We start from the raw sequence: 25,628 nt of genomic DNA on the forward strand, positions 1-25,628 counted from the left end.
AATGAGACTTTGAATGAGACATATGATCTCGACCTCCTGATACTTTCTCTGTTCCTAAGCAATAGGCACTATTGGACATTTTGTGATAAAGGAAAGTTAAAACTATGACCAATGTTTTTGACCAAATGTACTTAGTGCATATTATCAATGCTATACTTCTATAAAAGTACTGTTTAGAAGAACATTACATGATTTTCATATCATAAAATCAACGTCAGACTCTTTTGTTTAATAGCTACCCACCTCTTATAGATAGGTACATCAAAAACTGTCAAACATCACATATCTTATAATTATTCGGACAACTATTATTATTGATGAATATCTAGCAACATCTTTTCGCTATAATATTGAAAATATAGATGAGTTGATAGCTAAAACATAACAAGGTAACTAAACAGGTTGATGAAAGCTAAAAAAAAACGATAGCAAATCTTGATTAAATAAACATAACTACCCTCTCCTTAAAACCTTAATAATAGGGGGGAATCCTGCAACATAATAGACCGTTAGGTTTTGAAAGTTGGGAGCTTTGCTAGTTTGAAGGTTAGTTATCTCTTTACCAAACTTTTCCCACCATTTTCTGTTTCTCTCCTATTTCCTGGGAAAAGCTGTGCATCTGTCTGTAAGAGAGAGACCAGGAATTACAAGTATTCGACTTTTAGTTCATAATGATCTTCCACCCATCAGTCAAACATTACTCACTTTCAAAACCCTTTAAAAGTTATGCCATAATCCAATTTCATCTCAAAATCCCACTTTTCTCTACAATAATCAAGCTCACTTCAATTTGGTTTTTTGCTCCAAGATCAAAATTTTGGGGGTTATTCAAGTGCAAACGCAAGTAAGTTTGAATTCCCCATTTTGGGTTTCTCTAATCATTGTTTTAAGTTTCAGATTGTGGGTCATAATCTTTGTGTGTTTTGTTTTGTAAATGGGTTGGTTATGAAACAATTTATGCTGCTGCTAGTTTCTAATTGTGTTTATGAGTGTTAATTATGGTGTTTGAAGTCAATGCATGCTCGTAAACCGAGTCGATTGTGTGGTAGTTGAGATGTGTAGGCAAATTATTGAGAAGTAATCATGTTCTTGGAGTATGAAATTTTGATAATTAAGTGCATTCTTGAACATAGATGTGATTTATACGACTCGATTGCTGCAACTAGCTTATCAACCACAATTAGTGGATTCTTGTTATTGGTTAACAAGTGGTTAAAGTTTTCATATTTAGCTTATCGCAAGATATTGTGATTGTAATCACATCAGCAAAATAATCATTTGAGTATTTGACTGCAGTTATGCTCCCTTTTACCGGCATTACTTAATGCAATTTCCAACATGAGTAAATTCTAGTGACTATTGTGCAAAAGAGAGGTGGATTAGAAGAAATATCGAAACACAAATTCAAAACTTCTCCTCCAAGAATATATACATTGGCTTAGTTATGGTGTAGCTTCCACTTCTGTAGTTAATTTTGTTGAGTAAATGGTATTTTTGGTCCACAGGCTGTATTGTGACTCATGGCCGAAGACCTAAAGGAGCCATTTCTAAATCCACAGGAATTCAAGAGAGATGGAATTGATTTGGTAATATTTTTGTGAAGGCTGGTATAGTTGCAGAAGTTTCTAGTGTTCTTATTCTGATCCCATGTCAACTTAAGATATTTTGATTGAGCAGGAACGTTTACCTATGGAAGAAGTCTTTGAACTATTGAAAACTTCTCAAAATGGACTTTCAACTTTGGATGCTGAAATTCGCTTGATGATTTTTGGACCCAATAAGCTTGAAGAAAAGCCGGTATGTTCATATGGCTAGTACAGGTTACACTCTAGTAGTCTTTGTTATCCTTCTTGGAATACCAATTCTAAGATCTTTCGGATACGAAAGAAATTCAGAGCTACAACTAGTAAATAACGAAATGTAGTGATGGTTGTGGCTTGAAAAATTAAGTGATCCATTTGAATCCAGTAAAGCAGAAATTTTCACATGCCGACTTGGAATGTAACTGCTTAGCCTTTAGGCATGAGTATTTGTGCTACATCCAATTTTTAGTCTTCTTCTACATTGGCCTTAAACCGTGTATACTTATGAAAATTAAGCATTGAAGGGGGGAACAAGTGCATCAGAAAATGAGCAGCTAAACATTTGATCAATCTTAAAGTGCATGGTGCTTCTAAATTCTAGATACACTGTAGACTTCAGTATCAGATGAAAAGAAGTCTTTATTCTATTATATTTGTAATGTTTTTTTTTGCCTTGATCCAGGAAAATAAATTTTTGAAATTTCTTGGTTTTATGTGGAATCCTTTGTCTTGGGTTATGGAAGCTGCTGCTTTGATGGCACTTATTCTTGCTAACGGCGGAGTAAGTTAATCTAATCGCTAATGCTTCTTATTTTGCAGATTGTATCTGAGATATTGAGTAATTACAATTGTTCCATCAATTTAACCATCAGTCTGATGTGTATGTACTTCAGAGCCAAGGAACAGATTGGCAGGACTTTGTCGGCATTACATGTCTACTGCTCATAAACTCAGCAATCAGCTTTATAGAGGAAAATAATGCAGGGAACGCTGCAGCGGCACTTATGGCACGTTTAGCTCCAAAAATGAAGGTGCCTAATGTTCCTGTCTTTTGAACCTCAGACCATGTATAGTTTTGAATTTCCCTTGTGTAACAAAGGTGAAGTGGAATACTAAACAAAAAAACAGCGGTTAATCTAAGCACTTCTTTTTGTAGAAATCACTGCCTGGATAACAACTATTGTTGCATAACTAGCCTACAACTATAGGATTAGACAAAGCAGTTACAGATAATGACGTATACTTCATCTAGTAACCTTTGGGACACTACACAAGCTTTTGATGGACTAATGCATGATCAAACTTAGTTTCCCAAGGGATTTTTTAGGGTTGTTTTTATATGTGTCATTCTCTCTTTAGGTATCATCTCCAAGCTTGTGTGATGCTTGATGTAACAAGGTATATCATTTTTGCTGCTAGTGTGTCCTTGAACACAAGTCAATACGGTTTCTATATACCTGTTCTATCATTCTATGCTTCTTGTTGGAGAACCTAATTCATTATGATGTCTTAGGTGCATCTGATAGTAATTGTAAAAGGAGTGTGGGACTTGTATAGGTTTTGGCTCCTAAGGTTAGGCTTCTATTACTTGGGAAATTCAACTGCAACCTCTTTAATCTTTCTGCATAATTGAGCTTGTATTAAGGAATCAACTTTTGTGGCGACTTTTTCAGTCAATGAATGTTACGTTTCCTTCCCATTTTGCATAATCTCTTCCTTTCTGTGGCTGAATCATCTCAGGAGTATGAATTTTTTCTCACTATTTAGTTACACAGGTCCTGAGAGATGGACAATGGCAAGAGCAAGATGCAGCTATTCTAGTTCCTGGAGATATTATTAGCATTAAGCTCGGTGACATCATCCCTGCAGATGCTCGTTTGCTTGAAGGAGATCCACTAAAAATTGACCAGGTAAGTACCTTTGCTGATAAATTCTTTGCTCTTGTTACATGGCCAACGACTCTTTTCCGTACTTATCTGATAATTCATAATATTTACTGAGGCTATCATTTATCTTCAACTTTTCTGGTTATGGTGAATCTAATTGCATCTCCTTCACAGTCTGCTCTAACTGGGGAATCTTTGCCTGTCACAAAGAGAAGCGGCGATGAAGTGTTTTCAGGATCTATATGCAAGCATGGAGAAATTGAAGCGGTAGTAATAGCAACTGGGGTGCACTCATTTCTTGGAAAAGCAGCATACTTAGTGGATAGCACTGAAGTGGTTGGACACTTCCAGCAGGTAGATGATCACTCTTCAACTATATTCTGTTGAAAATTCCAACAGAAAGTTGCATAGTTGATGATGCTTACTCCCTCTGTCTCTATACTAATATCTTTGGAGTTTCAAATTTCAAGACTTAAGATTTATCCCCCCCACCCCCCACCCCCGGGGAAAAAAAGAGAGTCCAAATTACTGTTATTGGCTGCTTACCACACTAAAAGTCCATTGCAGTTATAATGTGTTATCGCACTAGTATCCAACTACTTTGTCAGTGATGCTCTTTGTGATTCTTACTCATGTCCTGCCTGCAGGTCCTTACTTCTATTGGGAATTTTTGTATATGCTCCATAGCAGTTGGAATGATTATAGAAATCATTGTCATGTTCCCTATACAACACCGTGCATACAGAAGTGGGATAAACAATCTTCTTGTTCTCTTGATTGGAGGAATACCCATAGCTATGCCAACAGTTCTATCTGTTACACTTGCAATCGGTTCACATCGTCTATCTCAACAGGTGCGCTCTCAAAATGATAACCAACAGACCAGTAATGGCAAGATAGAGGATGCTAATTCAAGAAAGGAGGGCATATCTTATTTGTTGTTTTGATTTTTCTATTTGCTTTCTTAAGGTGCCCAGGTCTTATGTTACAAAAAATATATTTCAGGGTGCCATTACAAAAAGGATGACAGCAATTGAAGAAATGGCTGGAATGGATGTTTTGTGCAGTGACAAAACAGGGACTCTAACACTAAATCGTCTCACAGTTGATCGGAGCCTCATTGAGGTTCTAGCACTATTACATCATAAATTCCATATATTGTTCTCTGTATTTAAAAGTCAGTGTAACTGTAGATCATTGGTTGACTTCATGGTGCTAGTACACTGCCTGATGAGAAAGATCAGAAAGTTAACTGGCATATGTAAATCTTGTTTATACCGATGCTTAAAGTAAGAATGAAAAATTGGTTTCATTGGCATCTTTATATGTCAAGCCAGGAATTCATAACCTGACGGGATCAGAAGTTAAATTATTTTAGGCTTTTTTATATGTCATGGCTTCTAAATACATTTAGATTATATTAATGCAACATAAATGTGTTGACAACTTTCAGTCACATGTACACTATAGTTAGTTTCAGTAAGTGAGTTCTATGTCAGAGGGGATACTTCTTTGTACACCGGGACTTCATGTAAAACTTAGCATGAAATTCTCCATATATATCTGTTGCGTAGAAGAACTAAAGTCATTTGCTTCTTGAGTTCAAGAATTTTCTTGCTATTCCTTTTAGCTTCTAAATAAAGACATGGACAACTTATCATGAATGCTCCATATATATCTGTTGCATAGAACAACTAAAGTCATTCACTTTTTGAGTTCAAAGATTGTTTTTGCTATTCCTGTTAGGTTCTATATAAAGACATGGACAAAAATACAGTTGTCTTACTTGCAGCCAGAGCATCAAGAGTGGAAAATCAAGATGCCATTGATACTGCCATTATTAACATGCTTAGTGATCCTATGGAGGTAAGAGATGACATGCTGCAATCTGAGACCTTGTAACCCATTGTGCTGCCTTTATCTCAATCAGTTAATCTGCCAGAAAAAGGATAACATAGCTAAGCATGTTTACATATTCTTTTAGGCGCGGGCAAACATTCAAGAAGTTCACTTCTTACCTTTCAATCCTGTTGATAAACGCACAGCTATAACTTACATCAATAGTGATGGTAAATGGTACAGGGCCAGCAAAGGTGCCCCTGAACAGGTATGTAATTGAAATAAGTTCTATATCCCTGTAATTCCGTTGTAGGTGTTCTATATAGCTAAAAACATGGATTACAGTCCCTAATTTTCCCATAAAACAAAAAGGATCTGTTCAAACTTATGATGTTTAGATCCCATAAGGATAAGTCAGAGTTGATAAATGTGTGGTTAGTGGTTCGATGCGAGTATTTCCAAAGTGACTACCATCATTTATTCTCACCTTCACATAAATGGATAATATTGCTATTTTTTATCTTTTATTTTTTCTGTTATATGTTCATGCACAGCTCAGTCAGAGAAAAGATTTGCATACATTTGTTGATCAAATCACTTTCTTAATGAAGAAGCCTGAATTTCTTGTAATCCTACTGATATTTAATTTAAAATATTACTTTTATGCTTGTCAACGAATAGCGAATGTTTATTTTGTAATGGTGATCTATTGTGCGATAATGATCTTTGTTACTATATGACCTGCTGCCCGTCCTTTTTCTTTCCAGATTTTAGATCTCTGCCAAGAGAAATATGAGATTGCTGGAAAAGTACATGACATGATTGACAAATTTGCTGAAAGGGGGCTGAGGTCTCTTGCAGTTGCTTTGCAGGTACAAAAAATCCCTGGTATCCTTTCGTTTTTTCTGTTTCTGACATAAAAGTCTCTGATCATTCTTTCTGCATTGTTTTTAGAATTATTTTTCAGTGCTGATTGGTTAGTTGACGAGTTATTACCACTGTGCCAGGTTGTTTGATCAATACGTCATAATTCTAGTTTCTAACCGCAGATAACCACATAATGATAGAGGTGAATATGATTGATGCGCTATCTATTTAGAAATTATAGTGGAGAAAAAGGTTGCATATACCATGGCTAGGAGTCTTTACACGTTAAGAGGCTTGGAGTGATGTTGATGTTAATGTTGGAGTATGGTTGAGATTATAGAAAAATATCAAATTTGAAGGGAGAAGATGTAATTATACTAGTACCCTCAGACTAGTAAGGAATTTTGCTGCATACATCTTGACTTCCCAAGAAAATGTCCATGGCAGAATCCATATCGGATATTTTCTTCCGTTATTGTTGCGTAAAAATTTTATTGACATCTTCTGGTCTAAACTGTTGTTATAGGCTCATAAATGTGGACGATTAGAGTAGCTTATTGCAAGTTTTTTTTTTATAGGAAATCCCAGAGGAAACAAAGTCAAGCACAGGAGGCCCTTGGACATTTTGTGGACTACTACCTCTATTTGATCCCCCAAGGCATGATAGTGCTGAGACCATTCAAAGGGCCCTTAACCTTGGAGTTTTTGTAAAGATGATTACAGGTATCTTTTGTATTCCGTCAACCCACTAATGTTTCTCTTGGATAAATTCTCAATTTTAGTCGCTGAATGAAATTAGCTTCTGAAGTCAACCAATATCATAATTTTGTCTGTGGAACTGCATTTGTTCGGGGTTAGTATCCAAGAGCTTATTTTTATCACTTTATTCTGGCAACAGGTGACCAACTGGCAATCGCGAAGGAGACTGGTCGACGACTTGGTATGGGTACCAATATGTATCCATCATCATCACTATTTGGGCATGAAAAGGATGAACATGTAGCCCTTCCAGTAGATGAGCTCATCGAAAAAGCTGACGGCTTTGCTGGTGTTTTCCCAGGTTAGTCTTGTTTATATTTTTTGGGCAAACTTGTCATAATTTTTCAATAATGAAAGCACTTAAGCTCTTCAAGATGTTCTTCAGTGAATTTATTCATACTTAAGTTCGAGTTCAATAAAGCGATTATCAGGTGGATCTTTATCTCTGTTTTGTGACTGCTCTCTGAATCTAATTAGCAGCTACAAGCAATATATCAATGAAATTATCAAGCTGGAGTTGGTATTTTTATGTAATATAAACCTTGAACAAGATTAAAGTGTTTCTTTCTGGCATTAAATATGTGGGAACTGGGAAGTATGAGAAGGGACACCGTAAAATTTTCTCCAGCATAGCATATTTATCTCCTCTCTTACTAGAGATAATTTACTCAAGGAATCACAAGTCTAAGTAACAAAACCAAAGCATGTAAAGAGCAAAATCTGTTCAGAATAATTTCTTAACAATTGCACTGTTAAACAAACAGTGATCATGTTTTTCCTGTATTTGTAGTTCTGTACCTGAGTCCAACTGATTTCTCTAAATCATATCATAGATGAAGCCTCATCTACCAATAATAACCCCTAGGCCCCCTATGATGATATGAGTATATGTTTGCTCATCTCTGGCTTTGTGGCTAATGTTGTGTTTGCTGAATGGCTCACAGAACACAAGTACGAGATAGTGAAAATCCTGCAAGAAAAGAAGCATATTGTGGGAATGACAGGGGATGGTGTTAATGATGCACCGGCTTTGAAGAAAGCAGATATTGGAATAGCTGTGGCAGATGCTACTGATGCAGCAAGGAGTGCAGCTGATATTGTACTAACAGAGCCTGGCTTAAGTGTTATTATCAGTGCTGTCCTGACTAGCCGGGCTATATTCCAGAGGATGAAAAACTATACAGTTATTACTATGTCAAACTCCTCTTGTATTTTTCCATGTTTTTTCTGTTTATATCTCACTAATAATTCAATCTTCATTTCAGATATATGCGGTCTCTATAACCATCCGTATTGTGGTATGTTAGATTTCCCCACTACATTTTAAAGAGCTTGAGAGAGTGTTTGGTTGGGAAGATATTATTTCCAATAAAACTGGTTTTCCGAATTTTCTTTGTTTGGATTGGAACAGGTGGAAAATGGTGTTCCTAAGAATGGAAAATACTTCTTTCAAGGATGAAAACCATTTTACCTTTACAAAGGAAGCAATGCCACATTTTCATCCCTTTTCTGTGCCTTCCTCTTTCTTCCCTCAAATCCATGCTCTCCCCCTAAATTCCATCTTTCTTTTCTCTCTAACTTTACTTGCAAGGATCCAAACAAAGGAAAACTAATCTACAATTGTATTGAAAATATATCGTCCAACCAGACATAGCTAACTTTCAATGTTCTTCCTATCTCAGCTCGGATTCATGCTCTTGGCCCTAATATGGGAGTATGACTTTCCACCCTTCATGGTTCTCGTTATAGCAATATTAAATGATGGTAATGCCTTCTGAAATTATACAGTGTCTTCCTTTGTTTTATAATGTATTCTCTAGTTATCGGTTCACTGTTTAGTTCGTAGAATATTTTGTTTCAATTTGTTCAATTACTTCAATCTGTTTAGCACCATAATTACCTTTTTGGCAAAAATAGAAAGAGACTTCTCCATGCTTTTATAGGAGAAGGTTCTTCCATTAGTGAAGCAGCTGCATGATTCTTGTGCACTAAACTTCAATGCAGGAACCATCATGACCATCTCTAAAGATCGTGTCAGACCATCTCCGATTCCTGACAGCTGGAAACTGAGTGAGATTTTTGTAACTGGCATTGTCATTGGGACCTATCTCGCTCTAGTCACTGTGTTATTTTACTGGATCGCTAATGACACAGATTTCTTCGAGGTAGTAAAAAGGGAAATCAAGTAACACAGTTATTACAAGTTTTAAATTTCTGGTTACCTTTTGTTCCTCATTTATATTTAGATTCATGTAACAACCATAACAGAAGCATTTTGGTGTGAGCTCTCTATCTGGAAGCACTGAGAAAATTTCATCTGCTATATATCTCCAAGTTAGCATCATCAGTCAAGCCCTCATCTTTGTTACTCGCAGTCAGAGCTGGTCTTATCTGGAGAGGCCAGGAGTTCTTCTCATGTCTGCATTCGTGGTGGCCCAACTGGTAAGGGAAACTCCAAATCTTCCATTTTACCAATATCAGTTTTGAGGAAGTGTTGGCGTCTCATTGTGAGAGGCCAAAAAGGCCTCTCACAGGAGGTACCAAAGTAGAAGTTTCTTGGTACCTCTGGTACCTCTGATACCAAAGCTCGTGAGGCCAAAATTTTGTTATTTGGAGGTACCAAAGTAAGAGTTACTTTGGTATTACTGGTACCAAAGCTCAGAGTTGGTACCAAAGTAAGTATAATTGGTACAAAACTCAAAGTTGATACCAAAGTTCACTTACACTTGGGTAATAAAGTAAGAGTTATTTTGGTATTGGTACCAATTTTACTGAACTTTGGTATAAGTTGGTACCAAAGTTCATGGCCATTTTTTTGTCTTTTTGCGCGATATGTCAAAAATTTCACTATGGGACGCTTATCCAAATTCATCAGTTTTCCTTCTATTGCTTGCATCTTATAACTGATGTTAGACATACCCTTTTCGACCCAATGAAAATTTATGTAATAGATTAGTTCAGGGGAAGGGGTAATATGGGTAGTGCAATATAATTTGGTTGGCTTGGGGGAGTAAGTAAGTAAGTAAATAGCTCTATAAATATAGGGGATTAGTGTTAGGAAGATCATCAAGAAAATATTGGACAGTTCATTTTAGTTGTTAGCTTTGGGAGTGTGTCAAGTCACTCGAAAACTTGATAATCTATCTTTATTTTCTATTATTTCCATTATTATCAATCAAAGATCATCATCTTCTTGTTTTATATTTCTGCTCAATGCAATACCATACTTTAGATTAAATTTTCATTGTATAAAGATACCCAAGAAAGAATGCCATTACTTCCATGAGATCAGCTAAGCTATCTCTGAAAGATAAAATCTGGAGCCCGAGAGAGGAGGTTGTTGCTTCATAGAACTCGTCCAGGCTATATTACTCAGACTCTTCAGTTTTACTCCAACACCCATGTTGTGTCCCCGAGACATCGACATAGATATGAACACTTCGACGCTTCATTTTGGGCCAACATCATGGAAAATTCCTTAATAAATAGGCGAGTCGATACTTGGACATGTGTCTTCTCGAATAGAAGAACCTGTATAAAATAGCTTATAAGTAAAAGCTCTAATATGTATCATCATATATGTTAAATATGACTTGAAATCTTGTGAATGGCATAAGGCTAACTTTGAATGCACATATCTCTCAAACTATAAATGATTTTGATGTGATTCAAATTGGAGGTGATAGCTTGTTCAAAGAGCTTTCCAACGATAGGTCATATGCCCAATTTCGATAAGAAACGAGAAAGTTATGGCTGTTTTACGAAAAACTGACGAAGCAGTTTTGTCCCGGGCCCGATCGGGCGGTTTTGGCCCGACCCAATCGGGCGGTGCGTGATTTTGGGCGCTGAACGCGTTTTTCCGACTTTTTCGTTTTTAGGTTATCTTTTAGGGTTTGTACGGGTTCCTTATGATTATAAAAGGGCTCTTAGTGTTCATTATTATTAACACAACTTATGAAACACTTTTAGCCTCTAGATTTAGGACTCCTTGTATTATTCTCTCTGATTTTCTCCATTATATGATTTTCTCCATTATAGTGAAGAAGCTCTAAACCCCCACCTGTGGATGTAGGTCAAATTTGACTGAACCACGTAAATCCTTGTGTTATTTGTTTGTTCATCTTTATAGTTTTCTCACCTTCATTATTTCATTGATTTTTTGTTCCGCATTAATCAAACTACAACACCGATTTCCTAACAATATATGACCTAAATTTATACAACTAAAGACTCCAAGCATTAATATTGATTTTGCTCTAATATGTCTTCATGGTTGCAGGTTGCCTCCCTGATAGCAGTTTATGCAAATATTGATTTTGCTTCAATCCATGGCATTGGATGGGGTTGGGCTGGTGTTATCTGGTTATATTGTCTGGTTTTCTACTTCCCTCTTGATATTATCAAGTTCATGGTTCATTATGCTCTGAGCGGAGAAGCTTGGAATCTTCTATTTGACAAAAAGGTCAGGATCAAAATTTCTAATAGCTTGACTTTCTGAATCTTCCCCCAACACCCCCCCCCCCTTTTATAACTGATTCTTGATCATGCATTTTTGTGTTTTTTTCGTTAGACTGCCTTCAGTTCTAAGAAAGATTATGGAACGGAAGATAGGGAATATGAAGGTAACGAGCAACCAATAACTCGAAGACGGAGTTATTCTCTGATTGCCGAGCAGGCCAAACGACGTGCTGAAATTTGCAGGTTACAGGAGATTTACACATTGCAAGGTCATGGGGAATCAGTTAAGCGATTGAAGAACTTGGATCTTGATGCGATCTCATCAGCGCACACAATCTGACACAAGTGACATGAAAAACGAATGCATACAAATTTTGGTTGAAAGGTTATGCTTGCTATATTCACTTGCATGATGATCACAAACACTTTCCTATGAAATGCCTGATTATTGTTTCCATGTACAACGTTTACCATTCTTTAGATTTTGAAGGTTAGTAGTCCAAATTCAAGAAATGTATGCTACCATTCTTAATAACAATAAATTCCAGTGTATTACATGCTATTGTTGTCATTGTTTAAATTTGACTCATTATCATGGCCTCTAGGGCCCAAAAACTCGTTTCGCCAATATCTTGTCTTATAGCCTTCCAAGTCAAAAGATGAGAAGATCTCAAATTTTTCATTTTAACTGCTATCCACTTTTCGCTACTTCTAGTCTGAAGTGAACACATCAGTTAATATTAAAACGGATTCTAGTAACACGAAAGTGAACAAAATTGTAGTAAAATACAAGGCTAGAGCCTAGAAGCATTCAAAGGTTACTCTTAATTCAGAGCATTGCAAGACCATTCACTTCCCAACAAGTGAACTTGTATCTCATGCTGCTTCATATAATTCAGATGAACATTCATGAATTCTCAGTCTTGTCTTCTACAAGAAAATGCCTCTCTAAACTTTCAATAGTGTTCTCCCTCGCACTGCACATATTCAATATAAGGCAAAGTTTTTCAACACAAGTCCGCACAGAAATCATAAAAAGCAACATGTAAATTCCAAATTGATTTCTAACCTGCCAGGTCTTAGTATCGTATATTTTCCAGGACTCGTCAAATCCACAATAGTAGATCCTGCACGACCCATGGGAAGGTCACCACCATCATATACATATGCACAGTGCCCCCACAAATTCTCGAAATCTTTAATGCAGACACTGCTACGATGCCCAGTCAAATTTGCACTAGTAAGGGCCAGTGCACTTCCAGAACCTCGAGCAATCAGCCTTATAAAGTCGCTATCAGGCACTCGAACACCAATACTATCTAATCCTGGATTAAGGGACTTCTCAAGAATACTTGACTCCCCTGAAATAAGTTGTTATTGATTAATCAGGTTTTCTTTGATAGTAAAAAGCATGATACACACAAACATCTTTTATAACAATATTGAATATAAAATATTACTTGTTCTATAACCATAAGAATCAGACCTCCAACTTTCACATTTTCTTGTTTTGCTTATACAAAATCAAAAAAATGAACCACAAACCTCGCCTCAATACTAAAGTTACAGGACCAGGAAGGAGACTGTCAAGCAGAGTTTCTGGTAAATGATCTGTAAATGCAAAGCGCTTTATGTCTGCAACATCCCCAACACAAATTGCAAGAGGACTTGTAAGTTTGCGTCCTTTGATCTCATATATTCGATGGACAGCTTCTCTAGAACTGTGGAATAAAGAATATCATAAACGGCAGTTTTAGGAATGACATATTAACATTTGAGACTAAAAGCTTATAGATGAGATTTCAATGCAAGGCCTTTTTATCTACAATTCCAAGAAGAAAAGCTAACCGCAGTTTTCTACACAACAAATTTCTATTGAATTATCCTCAACATAACATGAGAGCAATTAATTAAGTGATATCCTTTGTATTCAAGGCTCGATGAAAGTATTCACCTTCAACTAAGTCACACTGACGGAGAAGGTCCTAAATGGTAGTTATGGTAAAGCGTTGTAGTATAAATTTGTAAAGAAAATTCCACGTCATTACCCATGGTAATGCTATCTTATCCACAATTATCCATCTTCTTCCTAAAATTTCATTACCATCCATTTTATCACTTGTAAAGGTGGTATTAGCTGGTAATGGAAATGTATAAAGGAAAACTCTTGTTCTGTGACGAAATTTCATTACCATGGGTATTGATATTAGAATTTCTTCACAAATTTACACTAAATAACGTTACCAGTACCACCATTTATGACCACTAACCAAATGAGCGTGAGTGTCTTGACCTTAACGTTAATACGAAAAAGGGGGTGGGTTACCCAAAGTAAGGAACCCTAAGAAGAGGAGAGAGAGAGAGAGATGATAGATTACGAAGACGAGAACTTCAGGGTGGCTATCATAGAAACGAGAAGTTTTAGTTGAAGTGAAGGTGTCTTAAGTTTTAACATTATGAAATAATAGAATACAAGTAGATCAAGTTTATTCAATACTCCCATAACAAAAATATATTCAATGTAACCCGCTTTTATTATTCCAAATTGTGAAACTCACCTCATGTAAAGACCAGACCAACTGGTCCAAAAAAAAAAGACCAGACAAAGCCGGCTCAATTTAATTAAAAATGAAGTAATAGATATTGCTGAAGTTTGTCATGTTCAACCTATGAACCTAGACAAAACCAATAACTAAGCACCTCAGTATTTATTGTTTATGTACAAGATACCTGCTACATATGCTATTTTGGATGTTCAAAATTGTCTAAAAAGGTTCCAAACTGTTCTTTAAACATTGTCCAAGATCGCAATATATTTTTAAATTCCAGCACAAACCTCTCAATAGTCAGTGGGACTCTTATTTCACAATTGCTAAATTAATCTTCCAAAGGGAACAACATTTCTGACTCCCCTCTTTAGCAGAACTCCAATCATTTTATATTAAGCATCTTGGTCATCAGACGAAACAATTCAGTCATCTTAGTGTAAAATTCAATCTTTTCTACCAATAGCAAAGTCAATATGCTTATAAGCATATGAGATCTTCAACAGCTATATCTAATGCGGAATGCCTCACCTCGCCTTGAACCTTCCATTTTTCACAACCAGAACTGCCCTCTCCAAATTCTATCGAAGTCCTCACATTTATATTTTCTAAACCTTCTAATACCATTAGACATGGTAAAACATGTAGATATACATGGCTTTGCAGCAACTAGAAAGGATAGGACAATGGTCATTCACATGTTTGTGTTCTTGACATTAAGAAAATTCATCTTCCAAATGCAATCAAAGAGTCCTGCTATCTACCATAAATGAGAGAATGCATAAGATAGCAACGGAAGGGATTTGATCAACTAAAGATGGCCTTTTCGCCATCGAAGAAAGAGTTTGAAACCTGACTCAAATATTAAGGATGAAATTTAACAATTGAAGTTTTCCTGCCAACCTTACAAATTTACAAGACACAACCTCTATAAACTAAACTAATTTCCAAGGGCATATAACTGCACAGTCCAATTTAGGAGATCTTCCTTCTATCCTCTTATCCATACACAAAGGGAAAATAGATGGAGCACAGTGGGATTTATCCCACCATAGATTTCCCACTGATCATTTCAACTTGACTTAGAACATCAAGGTCATTTGACCATATATATCCTCTGCTCATAGAAATCTTTATCACATGCGTACTTAAAAAGGTTCAATTAGTAATGACATCCTTAAGTTGCATCAAAAGGCACATACCTTATTACACAGAACCTCAAACCAAAAAGGAATACTGCGAACAAATCCTAGCAAGAGTTCAAGAAATTACAAGACAGCATATTGCAATAAAGGTGTTCAAGAGAGCATACCAAGCATCACAAGCAAACCCATACAATGTATCAGTAGGCACGGCAATAACTTTCCCCAATTTTAGTGACTGAATAGCCTCCTCTGCGAACTCTTTCGTTGCAGGGAGAACCACCCCTGCCCCATTCCTCAAACTGCCATCACAGCCATTTGAACTTGGAGCTACTTTCGCACAAACCCCAGCAAAGCTCCGATAACGCTGCTTCAAATGTATGTATCCTACTCTAGACACTCCTGGAAGTCAAAAGACCTGGTTCCGTATCAGCTTCCAAACTATAAGACACAATCATACATACTTGCTTATGCTGTAAGGAACACTAATGTTAAATGCGTACCTCTACAAGTGAATGCAGCAGGATTGCATAGAACTTCAAGAAAGGGTAACCTCTCAGTAAACTTTGTTGAAAGATTCATATTTAAGCTTCTTCTATACTGTTTCGGATAGTCGATTGCTCAGGTGTCCAGCATTTCAAGAAACTGCAGCAAAGATAGATGAGGTTCTTTTAAGATTACCCCTTAAGAGCACCATTATTCATGATCTTAAACAAAGATCATCACACTCTCTTTCTAACTTTCTCTCTAAAAAAATAACATCCCGCAATCTTTTCCCACTTATCCGAACCATGAACAACAACAAAAAAATCATCTCAACTACTTTTTCTGTTCATTTTACGAAAAACCCAACTAGGTAGTTATGTTTCATGTCTCTTATATGGGAATAAGAATTGAAATTTACAACAAAGCAACTAAAAATTGAAGCTTTAAAAGAAAAAAGAAAGTTGAGAAGAAGAGTGGAAACTTGTTACTAATACAAAACATACTACTAATTCAGCTCTAAAATTCTACATAATTCACAAATTCCAACTAGCAATAGAATACCAACATTCTTCAATTATTTTTAACAATTAAACTTCATTTAGGGTTGATAATTATGAAAAAATTAAAACAAAATAAAAAAACTGACCTAGGTTCGCTTTTCCGGCGACGAATAGGTGGTCGCAGCTTTGCTTTTTCGGCGCCGGCGACGACGAAGGAGATAAGAGAAAAGAGGAGTAAATTTGGTGGTGTTTTTTGCAAGTAGCTGTTTTACTATCAAAAGAGATACTTGAATAACCAAGGATGTGAACATTTGGTCATATATTCGAAGTTCTGTGAACATTTGGTCATATATTCGAAGTTCCCTCTTCTTCTTTGTACTATGGATTAAAAAACAGAGTTACTCGAATTTTTGAAATTATGATTTAAAAAACCAGGGATTAGTATCCTTCTCTTTTTATATTCTGGAAGAAGATTCGCTTACTTTTAAATTAAAATTAGGCAATAGTAAGCTCAATATTAAAAAGAGAATTAGCCTAATAATAACTAAGTTAATTTCTTTCGGTGACTAGCTTAATTCATTTAGTGACTAGGTCTAATTTTATATTAAAATTAGACAGTCTTTTTTAATAATTTTTGTTAAAAGAAATTGCATGGCTTCCTCCTAATATGACGGACTTTGTACCATAGTACATTAGTGAATTACTGAATTAGATGAAATGAATAGCATCTAATTAACTTAGTTGGTAAAATTTTATAGTTGTGGTGTTGCAAATGGGTTGAAATTATGTCTACATTAGTGCTCTATGTGGCTTGTTATACACCAAAAATAAAATTAGCAAGTTGAGATTAACCAACTTGAATCAAATTTGTTTGTGAAAGGTGGTAGACTGAAGCCATGTAAGAGTTAGGACAACATCCAAAGTTTGCCATTTTTCCCATCACATGTTCACCAACGAACAGATTTCGATTTAGCCTCACTTAATCCACAAACTCTTGTTCTGCAGATATCCTTTACACTAGTATTTATTGTTGTACAAGCCAGTAAACTGCCAAATATGGTCTGAAATTTTTCTGGACATATGACTGAAATTTTCCTGTTCTGATTGGCTAATTCCGCGGTCGGATCTTAATAGATTTATAAGAATGCAAGCTCTGAGACCGACATTTCTCATTCTCCCGTTAGCTCTGATCCTGTAAAACAGATACTTCACAGAAGCACATTTGATGCTCTATTTTCTCTGCACTTAAAGATCAATATACAAAGAAAAAGTTCAAGCACAACTTAACTTAGATAAGGTAAATGTACAATATCCATTTACTGATCATTTGAGCTATTGCTAGAGGCTCAATCAAAAGAGGACATCTGAACCGCGTATTCTCTTCCTAGCCTCACTGAATTGACATAATCCCGCGGGCTATGAGCAGATATACCTGGGAGCACTAGTCCTACTACCCTCACAAAAATGGAATACCAGTCCTCTTGATAATCCACACCATACAGATAACCCATCATTAACGCCCTGATCAACTCCCATGCAGCGTTTACGTGTGCTGGAATCAAGTATCTAATCCCGTAAAAGTTTTTGTTCGGCTCTTCTTCCACTTTCTTCAGATTCATGTGTACAAGAAGAGAAAACAACAGATATTCAAAGACTTTTGCATACAAATGATAATTCTACCTTAAATCACATTAATATCTATACTAGATGGCAAATTCTTATATCAGATACCATTACACAAACCAAACAATCTTAAAAATGAACTCAAAAATGGAAGGGAAATTTAGATAAAGTACCTGCTGAGTGTAAAAGCTGTTGTAGTAAAGGCAAATCCCAAAATGCTTATACAAGAAAGTTTTATCATCATAAGGTAGCCTGGGCACAACATCATTGCAATAAACAACCCTAAAGTACCTAAGCTCAGGCTTATTAAGTTGCTCTTCAATGAACCTCCCTAGTTTCGCATCTCCGATTCTTGGCTGTCCAAAAGTGTACACACCCAGCAATCTCTTGATCATTTCACTCTCCTCGTGCAAGATCAACACAGTCGGGAACAAGATTGCAAGTGCCCCACCCAGGCTATGTCCTGTAACAACAAATTTGGCATTCTTATGCTCTTCCAACAAGTCCTTAAGCTTGGTTTTCACCTCAATGTAGGCTGTTAGTTCTGCCATTTCTGGGGCAGAAGCAACTCTGATGTTCTTCTGTTGGAGATTATGCCGAAAAGTTTGGGTATCAGCTCGGTTTCCTAAACCTAAGGCTTCTAAGAATCCCATGTGAAGTTTTCCTAGTTCCGGGATCTCGTACCATGAGTAGTCGAAATCTGTACTCCAATCATCTGCATCGTAAGGTTCAGTACCTCTGAAGCTGATTAGTATACAATCAGCATTTACAGGTTTGTCACAGAGGATGAACACTTGGGTGGACATCTCCTGCTGGTAATCTGTTTATAGAGACAAACATTGGGGTAAGAAGAGTCCATAGGCTGATGATCAACATTCTACGCTTTAGTTTACTCACTTGGTGTGACACTATTGAAACCCAAATTCAAAATACTGAACAGAAAGTTATAAATTTTGGTGTGAAACTGTGAATCTATGCTTACCATTCCAACCATTGTAGAATCCGACAAAATGCATCTGCATTAGTTTAAAGGCATAGATTAGCAAGCAACATATTACAAAAGTTCTCTACTAGTGTTGTTTTCATACATGAACTTTTAGTTGATTCATTACAAGTTTTTCTACTTTGGTTTGTTATAATTTTTTTTCGGTAATCTGATCTGATCTAATTAGCTCTAGTTAAGTTTGGTCTAATCTAGTCTTAGCTCGATGATATGAAATCAGCAAAGTCTTAATATAAGGTGAACTAATTAAGATGGAGTAGTTTTTCCGTCTATAGGGAACAGTAAAGCAATTCATGAATGATGATCCTTTCAACCATATTTTTAAGTGTGGACTAGGACAGGGAACTATCAAATGTTCATTAGTTACCAAATTATTGATTTTAGTAACCACTTTACACTTGTTTATCTGAATCCTAGCAGCTAACAAGGTAAGTTGATCCGAATTCTGAATCCTAACATCTACAACCTTATGCCTTACTCTGCAATGCCTCATGTAATATTATTGTTTTAGCATATACATAGAAGCCACTTTAAGCAACATCTAATATGAACTTTGATTTTGGTAGGGTGAGAATCTATCTATCTATCTTTATTCTTTAGGAGAGAAGAATAACAGTAGTATACTTGCCTTCCAATGATTAACCACAATCTCTTCGACCACTCTAGCATTTTCATATGCTAATTTGGAAGCCATTATGCAAAGATCCATAAGAGACCTGTTGTTTTCGATCTCTATGCCGGAATCAATTGATCCTACTCCAAGATTATCAGTCTTAGACAAGTCGATACGGCCGTCCAAATGTCCGATTGAGCTTATGAACGTTATTGTGTCTCTTTGTGGTATCACCACCTTTCCTGAATAATGATCCTCCAATAAGTCAATTTCGTTTTAGTGTACTATCAATTTCAATTCAGCAACTAACAATTATTAATTATGATGATAGAACTCGCACCCATGTAATCAGTAATACAATCATAAGATCCGTAAAGTTTCAGAAAGTATGTGATTAGGGATGTAAGTAATTATAAACCATTATAAAATGAATAATGTTCAGCTTATTTGCAAATATACGCTCATTTCCGGTAGAAATAAGTTCAAAAAAAATAAGTTGACAAGACATAACCTCATAAAGGCAAAGCGTGGTTTATGCATAGAGCCGTCAAAAAATGACTTGACCTGAACGTGTAATGACTTGTAACGGACTTGCACTTGAAATTTTGGCAAAACAAATCACCTGTAACCTAGCCTGTACCCGACCTGATAATAACTGATAACTGCTCTTGACCCGATACTATATGACCTGAACCAATACCCGCCCAAAAAAGACCGATCACTGAAATGATCTTACCTAACAATGATTTGAACCCGATTCGACATCTGTCCTAATTAGGACCTGAAATCGATCATAACTTGACGTTATTTATCATTAACCCGACATATTGCGACCCATTATCTAATTTTACTAGACATGTTGCGAGCCGTCACATTTTTTTGCCCGACTTGTTGATATATGTTACCCGATCTTACCCGATTTGTTGATTTGTTAATAACTCGACTTGTCATTGATTTCACCACATAGTAACACAAATCATAAACTAACACTAGTACTATAAAAAGACATGTAACTAGATGAACTATTCAAGCATTGATTTTGAATGAAATCTTAAATAATGATACAAATTTGAAGCAGCGCCACCCAAAATTCATATCATGTTCCATGCTCGAAGCGGCCCGAAAGTGACACTCGATAACTACCAACATGAACTCGACTCGAACCTGATCCAAACCGCTATTGTCCTGACCTGATAAGTATCCGACCGCGTTGAACCCGACCGAACCTGAAAGAAGAAATGAATCGAGGCAAACTTGACCGAATTACGATCGTTCCCGACCTGCACCCGACTTGTTTGATTTAATGACCTGACACGACCTTACCGATGAAACCTAAGATGACCCAACCAGAACCTGACTCGAGTAAATGAATTGACAGCTCTAGGGTGCACAATGTTCATTGTGCACCAAAAAAAAACATACCATTTATATAAAAGAACACAAACTTTTTTCAACTAACTTTTCTTCTTTAAAAACCCACGATTTAAAATTTAAAAACATGTAAATCTATATTTATAAAAAAACCACGATTTAAAATTAAAAAACATGTAAATCTATACTTATAAAAGAATACAGAAAACGTCGAACACTATCTTAAGTTCTCTTTTAAAAACTGTTCGCAAATGACTTGACATTGGGGAGGTTGTAAGCTAAAAGACCAAAAAAATGACAGACTTGGCCAAAAGAAAGTTAGTAAGGTCAGGCCAACTTTGATCAATTTTTATCAGCTAAAAAGAATCACAAAAAGTATTGGTTCAAAGATCTAAATTAAATATTTAAATGTGATAAAAAAAAAGCAAAACAAAGAATAAAGAGATTTCATCAATCCAATGTACATGCATTATACTAAATTAAATATTTGAATATGTGATAAAAAAAACAAAGCAAAGAATAGAGAGATTTCATCAATGCAATGTACATGCATTATACTAAATTAAAATTTTAAATATGTGATAAAAAAACAAAGCAAAGAATAGAGAGATTTCATCAATCCAATGTACATGCATTATTCTCGATTAAATATTTAAATATGTGATAAAAAAACAAAGCAAAGAATAGAGAGATTTCATCAATCCAATGTACATGCATTATACTAAATTAAACATTTGAATATGTGATAAAAAAAACAAAGCAAAGAATATAGAGATTTCATCAATCCAATGTACATGCATTATAATTTAATTAACCTGTAAGAGCTAGTACTTGATAAACTGTTTAAAATAACCCACATTTTAGTTTTTCCCACCATTTATATAGTATGAAGGATTTTTTAACTACAATAATATAAATTTTTTTGTCCGTTCTCTCGTAATAATACAAAATTTGATTATTTTTTACTAATATAAACTTTACCTTAATATTTCTCTAACAGGTCAAATTGACTTGTAACCAGTAAAACAAGTCAAAAAAATTACAAAATGATGTTTCTTCTTTCTCCCTCCTCTTTCCCCAACCCCCACCCACCTGAACCACCTCATCTTGTTACCTCATATAACAAATTAACAACCAGTATTATCCTATTGGAGGAATTTTGATCAACTGTTTGTATTATTAAATAATAATCTAAAGTTTGTATTATTGCAAGAGAACGGACAAAAATTTGTACTTGTTAAAAAATCCTAGTATAAATACCTTAAAAATCAGGAGAAAAAAAAAGAGTATAATATATACCTCGTAGAAAGTTGATGAAAAGGCCAAAGAGGTTGCCATTAAGCGCAAGAAGATTAAGCAAAAAATCCACAAAATAACCAATGAATTCCATAGGTTTTGCAACACCTTTAATCAACTTTCTTGCAATGACTGAAACCACAATTACCCATCTATTATCCTTCCCTTCAAACATTAAACTCCACTTTTCTATATCTAATATCCCATAATAATCTTCTTCATAATTACTCTTAATAAATTTGGAACCACTTTCTATATCTCCTTTTCTCCAAAACCTCCATAAATCCCCAACTCCAGCTTTTTCTGGCCGTATGATCATGTATTTCCATTCATCTCTGCCGTTCATCTTCTTGTCTTCTATAGTTTTTGAGACAAATTCAATCAAAGAGACTAATATATAAGTTATACAATCATATATATGTATGTAATAATAATAAGGATATGCATGCATATGTATACTATATAGAAGAGGGGGTTGGAGATTGGAGAGGTCCCTTCACGTGTACGTGTTGCACAGCATTTGCAAGGTGTTGAGGTGATGAGGTGAAGGATTCCATGAGTAATGTACATTTGTTATTTGTATAGTAAGAGTTGAGACTTACGTCGTTTTCTTTTTCCTTTATTGTTTGTCTTGCTATCTTTAAGTAATTATATAGAAGTGGCTGTTAGTGTTAATATGTTGCTTTATGACATAAGAGTTGTTACTTCATCTGTTACGTTTTGACGTGTTTTATTTTTTTATTTTTTAATTTTTTTTTATAAGGATAAGAAACTTAGACTTGACCCCTAATCCGAAGACCAACCTAAAACATCTTTACGGATGATAAGAGAGAAATCAATACAATAGGGAGGGAGTCGTGCGCCTTCCTCACCATAAAGTCCGCTGCACGATTAGCTTCACGAAAACAATGAATGAACCTGCACTCAAGAAAACGAGACACATTAGCACCAGCATCTGAAACAATGTTAGAAATTTCCCACAGAGTTTGCCAAGACTTTTTCATAGAATTAATGACTCCTAGATTATCTCTTTCAATGATTATGATGAGATAAGAGATATCCAAGGAGAGGGTTGCCTTAACCCCTTCCCTAAGGGCCCAAGCCTCGACTTGAATTATAAACACATGAGAGTCTAGAGTTTTACCACCAGCAAGAAGCACATCACCCACACTATTTCAAATGACAAAATCAAAGAAAGCATTAACATTGCTAACCTTAGTTTTGAGGTGTTTTATATTCTGCCTTTGTTACTTCCTGCAAATTCCTATTAGTGGAGGTGATATATATATATATATATATATATATTATATATATATATATATATATATATATATATATATATATATATGAGAAGGTATTGTGTCAGACTCGTCTGACACAATACAATTGGTCGGACCACTTCAGTTAGAAGCACTTGGGTTTCAGTTGGTCTTTATTTTTTTCCAGTTAGTTTCTAATTTTTTTCAGTTAGTCTTCATTTTTTTTCAGTTAGAGTATGGTGATGGAACATACGGAACCCCTTTTTCTTCCCAGGGATGCAAATTCCGAGAGAGAAGATGATGGGTATATACTCGCATTCGTATTGCATGAAAAGCAAAAGATAGAAGAAGTAATCAACATGATCAACAAATTAGTTCTTGAGAGGAAAGAGAAGAAGAAGAAGAAGAAGATGGACGAGCAGGGATCTGTTAACAATGAGTTGAATAGTAGTGTTCAACGAGATGTTTCTACTTCAAATTCTTCTGATTCATATAGATCATATACTAAGCTTACTGACCTTCCTGTCATCAGTAATGATATTATTCTTTCCTGGAGTCTTGAAGCAAAGCCACACAACTACTTGGACAATTTGAAGGCAGAATGACATTGTTTGGTTGATTTTCTATTCTTCTCTTCCTATCGTGAGGACTGTGTGTATGTTGTCGATGTAAATGATGCTGCCGTGCAAGAAAGAAATCTTTCTCTGCAAAATGAGCTTGAGCACATCATTCTTGTCTATTATGATTTATGAAGGAGATGGAACTGAATTGCTTTTGTACAGCTTGCAAAGTGTGATCTCCTGAGTTTGGCTCCTCGTTCTTGGCTGACTTCCAACATCTTAGATGCTGCTTCATACTAGTTAATGGTTTTGCAAGTAAAATACTAATGCATATAATTGAATGAAAAAGATATTAGGTTAGTGTGGCAACATGGTAAGTGTTTCAGCTTTTAGTTTGTACTTGAGGTAATTAAAATACTCTTTCAGTTAATAACATTAGTGTTTCATCTAATAGGATTGGGGTTTCAGTTAATAGACTATTAGTTTTAGTTAATAGCATTAGAGTTTTAGTTAATGGGGCTCAAATTTTTTTCAGTTGGTTTCAATTTTGTTTCAGTTAAATTCAATTTTTTTCAGTTGGTATCAATTTTGTTCAGTTGGTTTCAATTTTTGTTCAGTTGGTTTCAATTTTTGTTCAGTTGGTTTCAATTTTTGTTTAGTTGGTCTGACACAATGGAATAAAGGAACCAACTGAAAGAATAAAGGAACCAACTGAAAGAATAAAATAACTAACTGAAAGAATAAGGTAACCAACTGAAAGAATAAACCAACCAACCGAAAGAATAAACCAACCAACTGAAAGAATAGACCAACGAACTGAAAGAATAATTCGACTAACTGAAAAAAAAAATTCTAAATGAAATAAAATTCTAAGTGAAATAAAATAAGTTCTAAATGGAAGCAACTTACTTCTAAATGAAAGTAACTTACCTCTAAATGAAAGTAACTTACCTCTAAATATTTCTGAAAAAAGGCTTTCACATAAATCATCTAAAAAAAACCCCTCAATTTATTCAAATTCAAAGTTTAAAAACAATTCTGCATTTTGAAATCTTCTCCCAATGATGAACGAGAAGGATAACGTTACTAAGGATCTCAACGCCAGGCACCGCAAGGTCCTTTTCTCTATCCTCTTCATCTTCATCTGGTTATTTTTTTTTTTGTAATTTGAAATTCGATCTGCAAGTGATTCTTTTTTGTTGTTGTTAAATCCCTATGATTATTTATCCTAATTTGGATTTTTTTTATTTTCAAATTGATGTGTTTCATCTTGATCTTCTACTAGTAGAATGGCACTTTCAGGTTGAAACATCATCATCATCATACGACCATTCTCAACTTTGTTAGAGGGGTGATGATGATGGGTTGGTTGAAGAAAAGTTGAGAATGGTGTAAAATGATGAATCTGTTAATGCAGCAAGATGAACCCACAAACATCCGTGTGAATGAACGACACTACTGCAGAATTTTAGTATTGGGTTGGGCTCGTCTGATCATAACTTATGGTCAGACGGTCTGACCCGATATATATATATATATATATATAGATTTTTTTTTTGATTAGGAAATTAAGTCAGCCCAAGGGCTAACCCCTATCAAGGCTACTAGCCTTGTAGGATCGAACCCCTGACCTCAAGGATCAGAGGGGAGTGCTCTACCACATGAGCTAGCTCTTCATCCTTGTGTATGTATGTGTGTATGTATATATATATATATATATATATATATATATATGTATATATATATATATGTATATATATATATATGTATATATATATATATGTATATATATATATATGTATATATATAATGTATATATATATGTATATGTATATAT

The 25,628-nt window shown here is 35.3% G+C and overlaps 3 protein-coding genes across 9 annotated transcripts; 1 reads left to right on the forward strand and 2 right to left on the reverse strand.

Moving 5' to 3' along the window:
* Nucleotides 1–359: 359 nt before the first annotated feature.
* On the forward strand, nucleotides 360–11,906 carry LOC104899661 (ATPase 10, plasma membrane-type). Of its 6 annotated transcripts, none has more exons than XM_048648133.2 (21): nucleotides 369–844; nucleotides 1,506–1,586; nucleotides 1,678–1,797; nucleotides 2,266–2,364; nucleotides 2,477–2,614; nucleotides 3,359–3,493; nucleotides 3,644–3,823; nucleotides 4,117–4,323; nucleotides 4,475–4,594; nucleotides 5,216–5,335; nucleotides 5,454–5,576; nucleotides 6,076–6,180; nucleotides 6,754–6,898; nucleotides 7,074–7,235; nucleotides 7,879–8,117; nucleotides 8,200–8,232; nucleotides 8,617–8,698; nucleotides 8,939–9,099; nucleotides 9,203–9,376; nucleotides 11,214–11,396; nucleotides 11,516–11,656. In XM_048648133.2, exons 2-21 carry the CDS (start codon nucleotides 1,521–1,523, stop codon nucleotides 11,519–11,521), a joined length of 2,598 nt encoding a protein of 865 aa, XP_048504090.1. In that variant the 5' UTR covers nucleotides 369–844; nucleotides 1,506–1,520; the 3' UTR covers nucleotides 11,522–11,656. The 6 variants fall into 6 exon arrangements, with proteins under 6 accessions (XP_048504092.1, XP_048504090.1, XP_010685192.2 ...); XM_010686890.4 differs by having other exon boundaries at nucleotides 372–844; nucleotides 11,505–11,906; XM_048648132.2 differs by having other exon boundaries at nucleotides 372–546; nucleotides 11,505–11,906.
* Nucleotides 11,907–12,109: 203 nt separating this feature from the next.
* LOC104899660 (uncharacterized) lies at nucleotides 12,110–16,384 on the reverse strand. The gene is made up of 6 exons (XM_010686889.4): nucleotides 16,213–16,384; nucleotides 15,584–15,725; nucleotides 15,251–15,482; nucleotides 12,938–13,113; nucleotides 12,462–12,753; nucleotides 12,110–12,369 (listed from the first exon to the last, which is right to left on the reverse strand). Exons 2-6 carry the CDS (start codon nucleotides 15,660–15,662, stop codon nucleotides 12,300–12,302), a joined length of 849 nt encoding a protein of 282 aa, XP_010685191.2. The 5' UTR covers nucleotides 15,663–15,725; nucleotides 16,213–16,384; the 3' UTR covers nucleotides 12,110–12,299.
* An 889-nt stretch (nucleotides 16,385–17,273) lies between these two features.
* Nucleotides 17,274–22,640, reverse strand: LOC104899662 (hypothetical protein). Of its 2 annotated transcripts, XM_010686892.3 has the most exons (5): nucleotides 21,976–22,638; nucleotides 19,321–19,547; nucleotides 18,672–18,705; nucleotides 17,863–18,509; nucleotides 17,274–17,673 (listed from the first exon to the last, which is right to left on the reverse strand). In XM_010686892.3, exons 1-5 carry the CDS (start codon nucleotides 22,421–22,423, stop codon nucleotides 17,413–17,415), a joined length of 1,617 nt encoding a protein of 538 aa, XP_010685194.2. In that variant the 5' UTR covers nucleotides 22,424–22,638; the 3' UTR covers nucleotides 17,274–17,412. The 2 variants fall into 2 exon arrangements, with proteins under 2 accessions (XP_010685194.2, XP_057252141.1); XM_057396158.1 differs by lacking the exons at nucleotides 18,672–18,705; nucleotides 19,321–19,547 and having other exon boundaries at nucleotides 21,976–22,640.
* Nucleotides 22,641–25,628: the final 2,988 nt, after the last annotated feature.

The sequence above is a fragment of the Beta vulgaris genome, chromosome 7 (genome assembly GCF_026745355.1).
Source record: "Beta vulgaris subsp. vulgaris cultivar EL10 chromosome 7, EL10.2, whole genome shotgun sequence".
Taxonomy (NCBI): domain Eukaryota; kingdom Viridiplantae; phylum Streptophyta; class Magnoliopsida; order Caryophyllales; family Amaranthaceae; genus Beta; species Beta vulgaris.

What these genes read in the sequence shown, in the direction of transcription:
- LOC104899662 (XM_010686892.3), bottom strand. Translation starts at nt 22,423, where the DNA reads ATGCATGCATATCCTTATTATTATTACATACATATATATGATTGTATA. An exon ending in TTTCATCAACTTTCTACGAG is followed by an intron (nt 19,548 to 21,975) that starts GTATATATTATA and finishes ATCATTATTCAG; the next exon opens with GAAAGGTGGTGATACCACAA. An exon ending in TTGTGGTTAATCATTGGAAG is followed by an intron (nt 18,706 to 19,320) that starts GCAAGTATACTA and finishes AAACTAATGCAG; the next exon opens with ATGCATTTTGTCGGATTCTA.
- LOC104899660 (XM_010686889.4), bottom strand. Translation starts at nt 15,662, where the DNA reads ATGAATCTTTCAACAAAGTTTACTGAGAGGTTACCCTTTCTTGAAGTT. An exon ending in TGCTGCATTCACTTGTAGAG is followed by an intron (nt 15,483 to 15,583) that starts GTACGCATTTAA and finishes TTTGACTTCCAG; the next exon opens with GAGTGTCTAGAGTAGGATAC. An exon ending in AACTTTAGTATTGAGGCGAG is followed by an intron (nt 12,754 to 12,937) that starts GTTTGTGGTTCA and finishes AACTTATTTCAG; the next exon opens with GGGAGTCAAGTATTCTTGAG.
- LOC104899661 (XM_010686890.4), top strand. Translation starts at nt 1,521, where the DNA reads ATGGCCGAAGACCTAAAGGAGCCATTTCTAAATCCACAGGAATTCAAG. An exon ending in TTATTCTTGCTAACGGCGGA is followed by an intron (nt 2,365 to 2,476) that starts GTAAGTTAATCT and finishes TATGTACTTCAG; the next exon opens with AGCCAAGGAACAGATTGGCA. An exon ending in TGGTTGGACACTTCCAGCAG is followed by an intron (nt 3,824 to 4,116) that starts GTAGATGATCAC and finishes TCCTGCCTGCAG; the next exon opens with GTCCTTACTTCTATTGGGAA.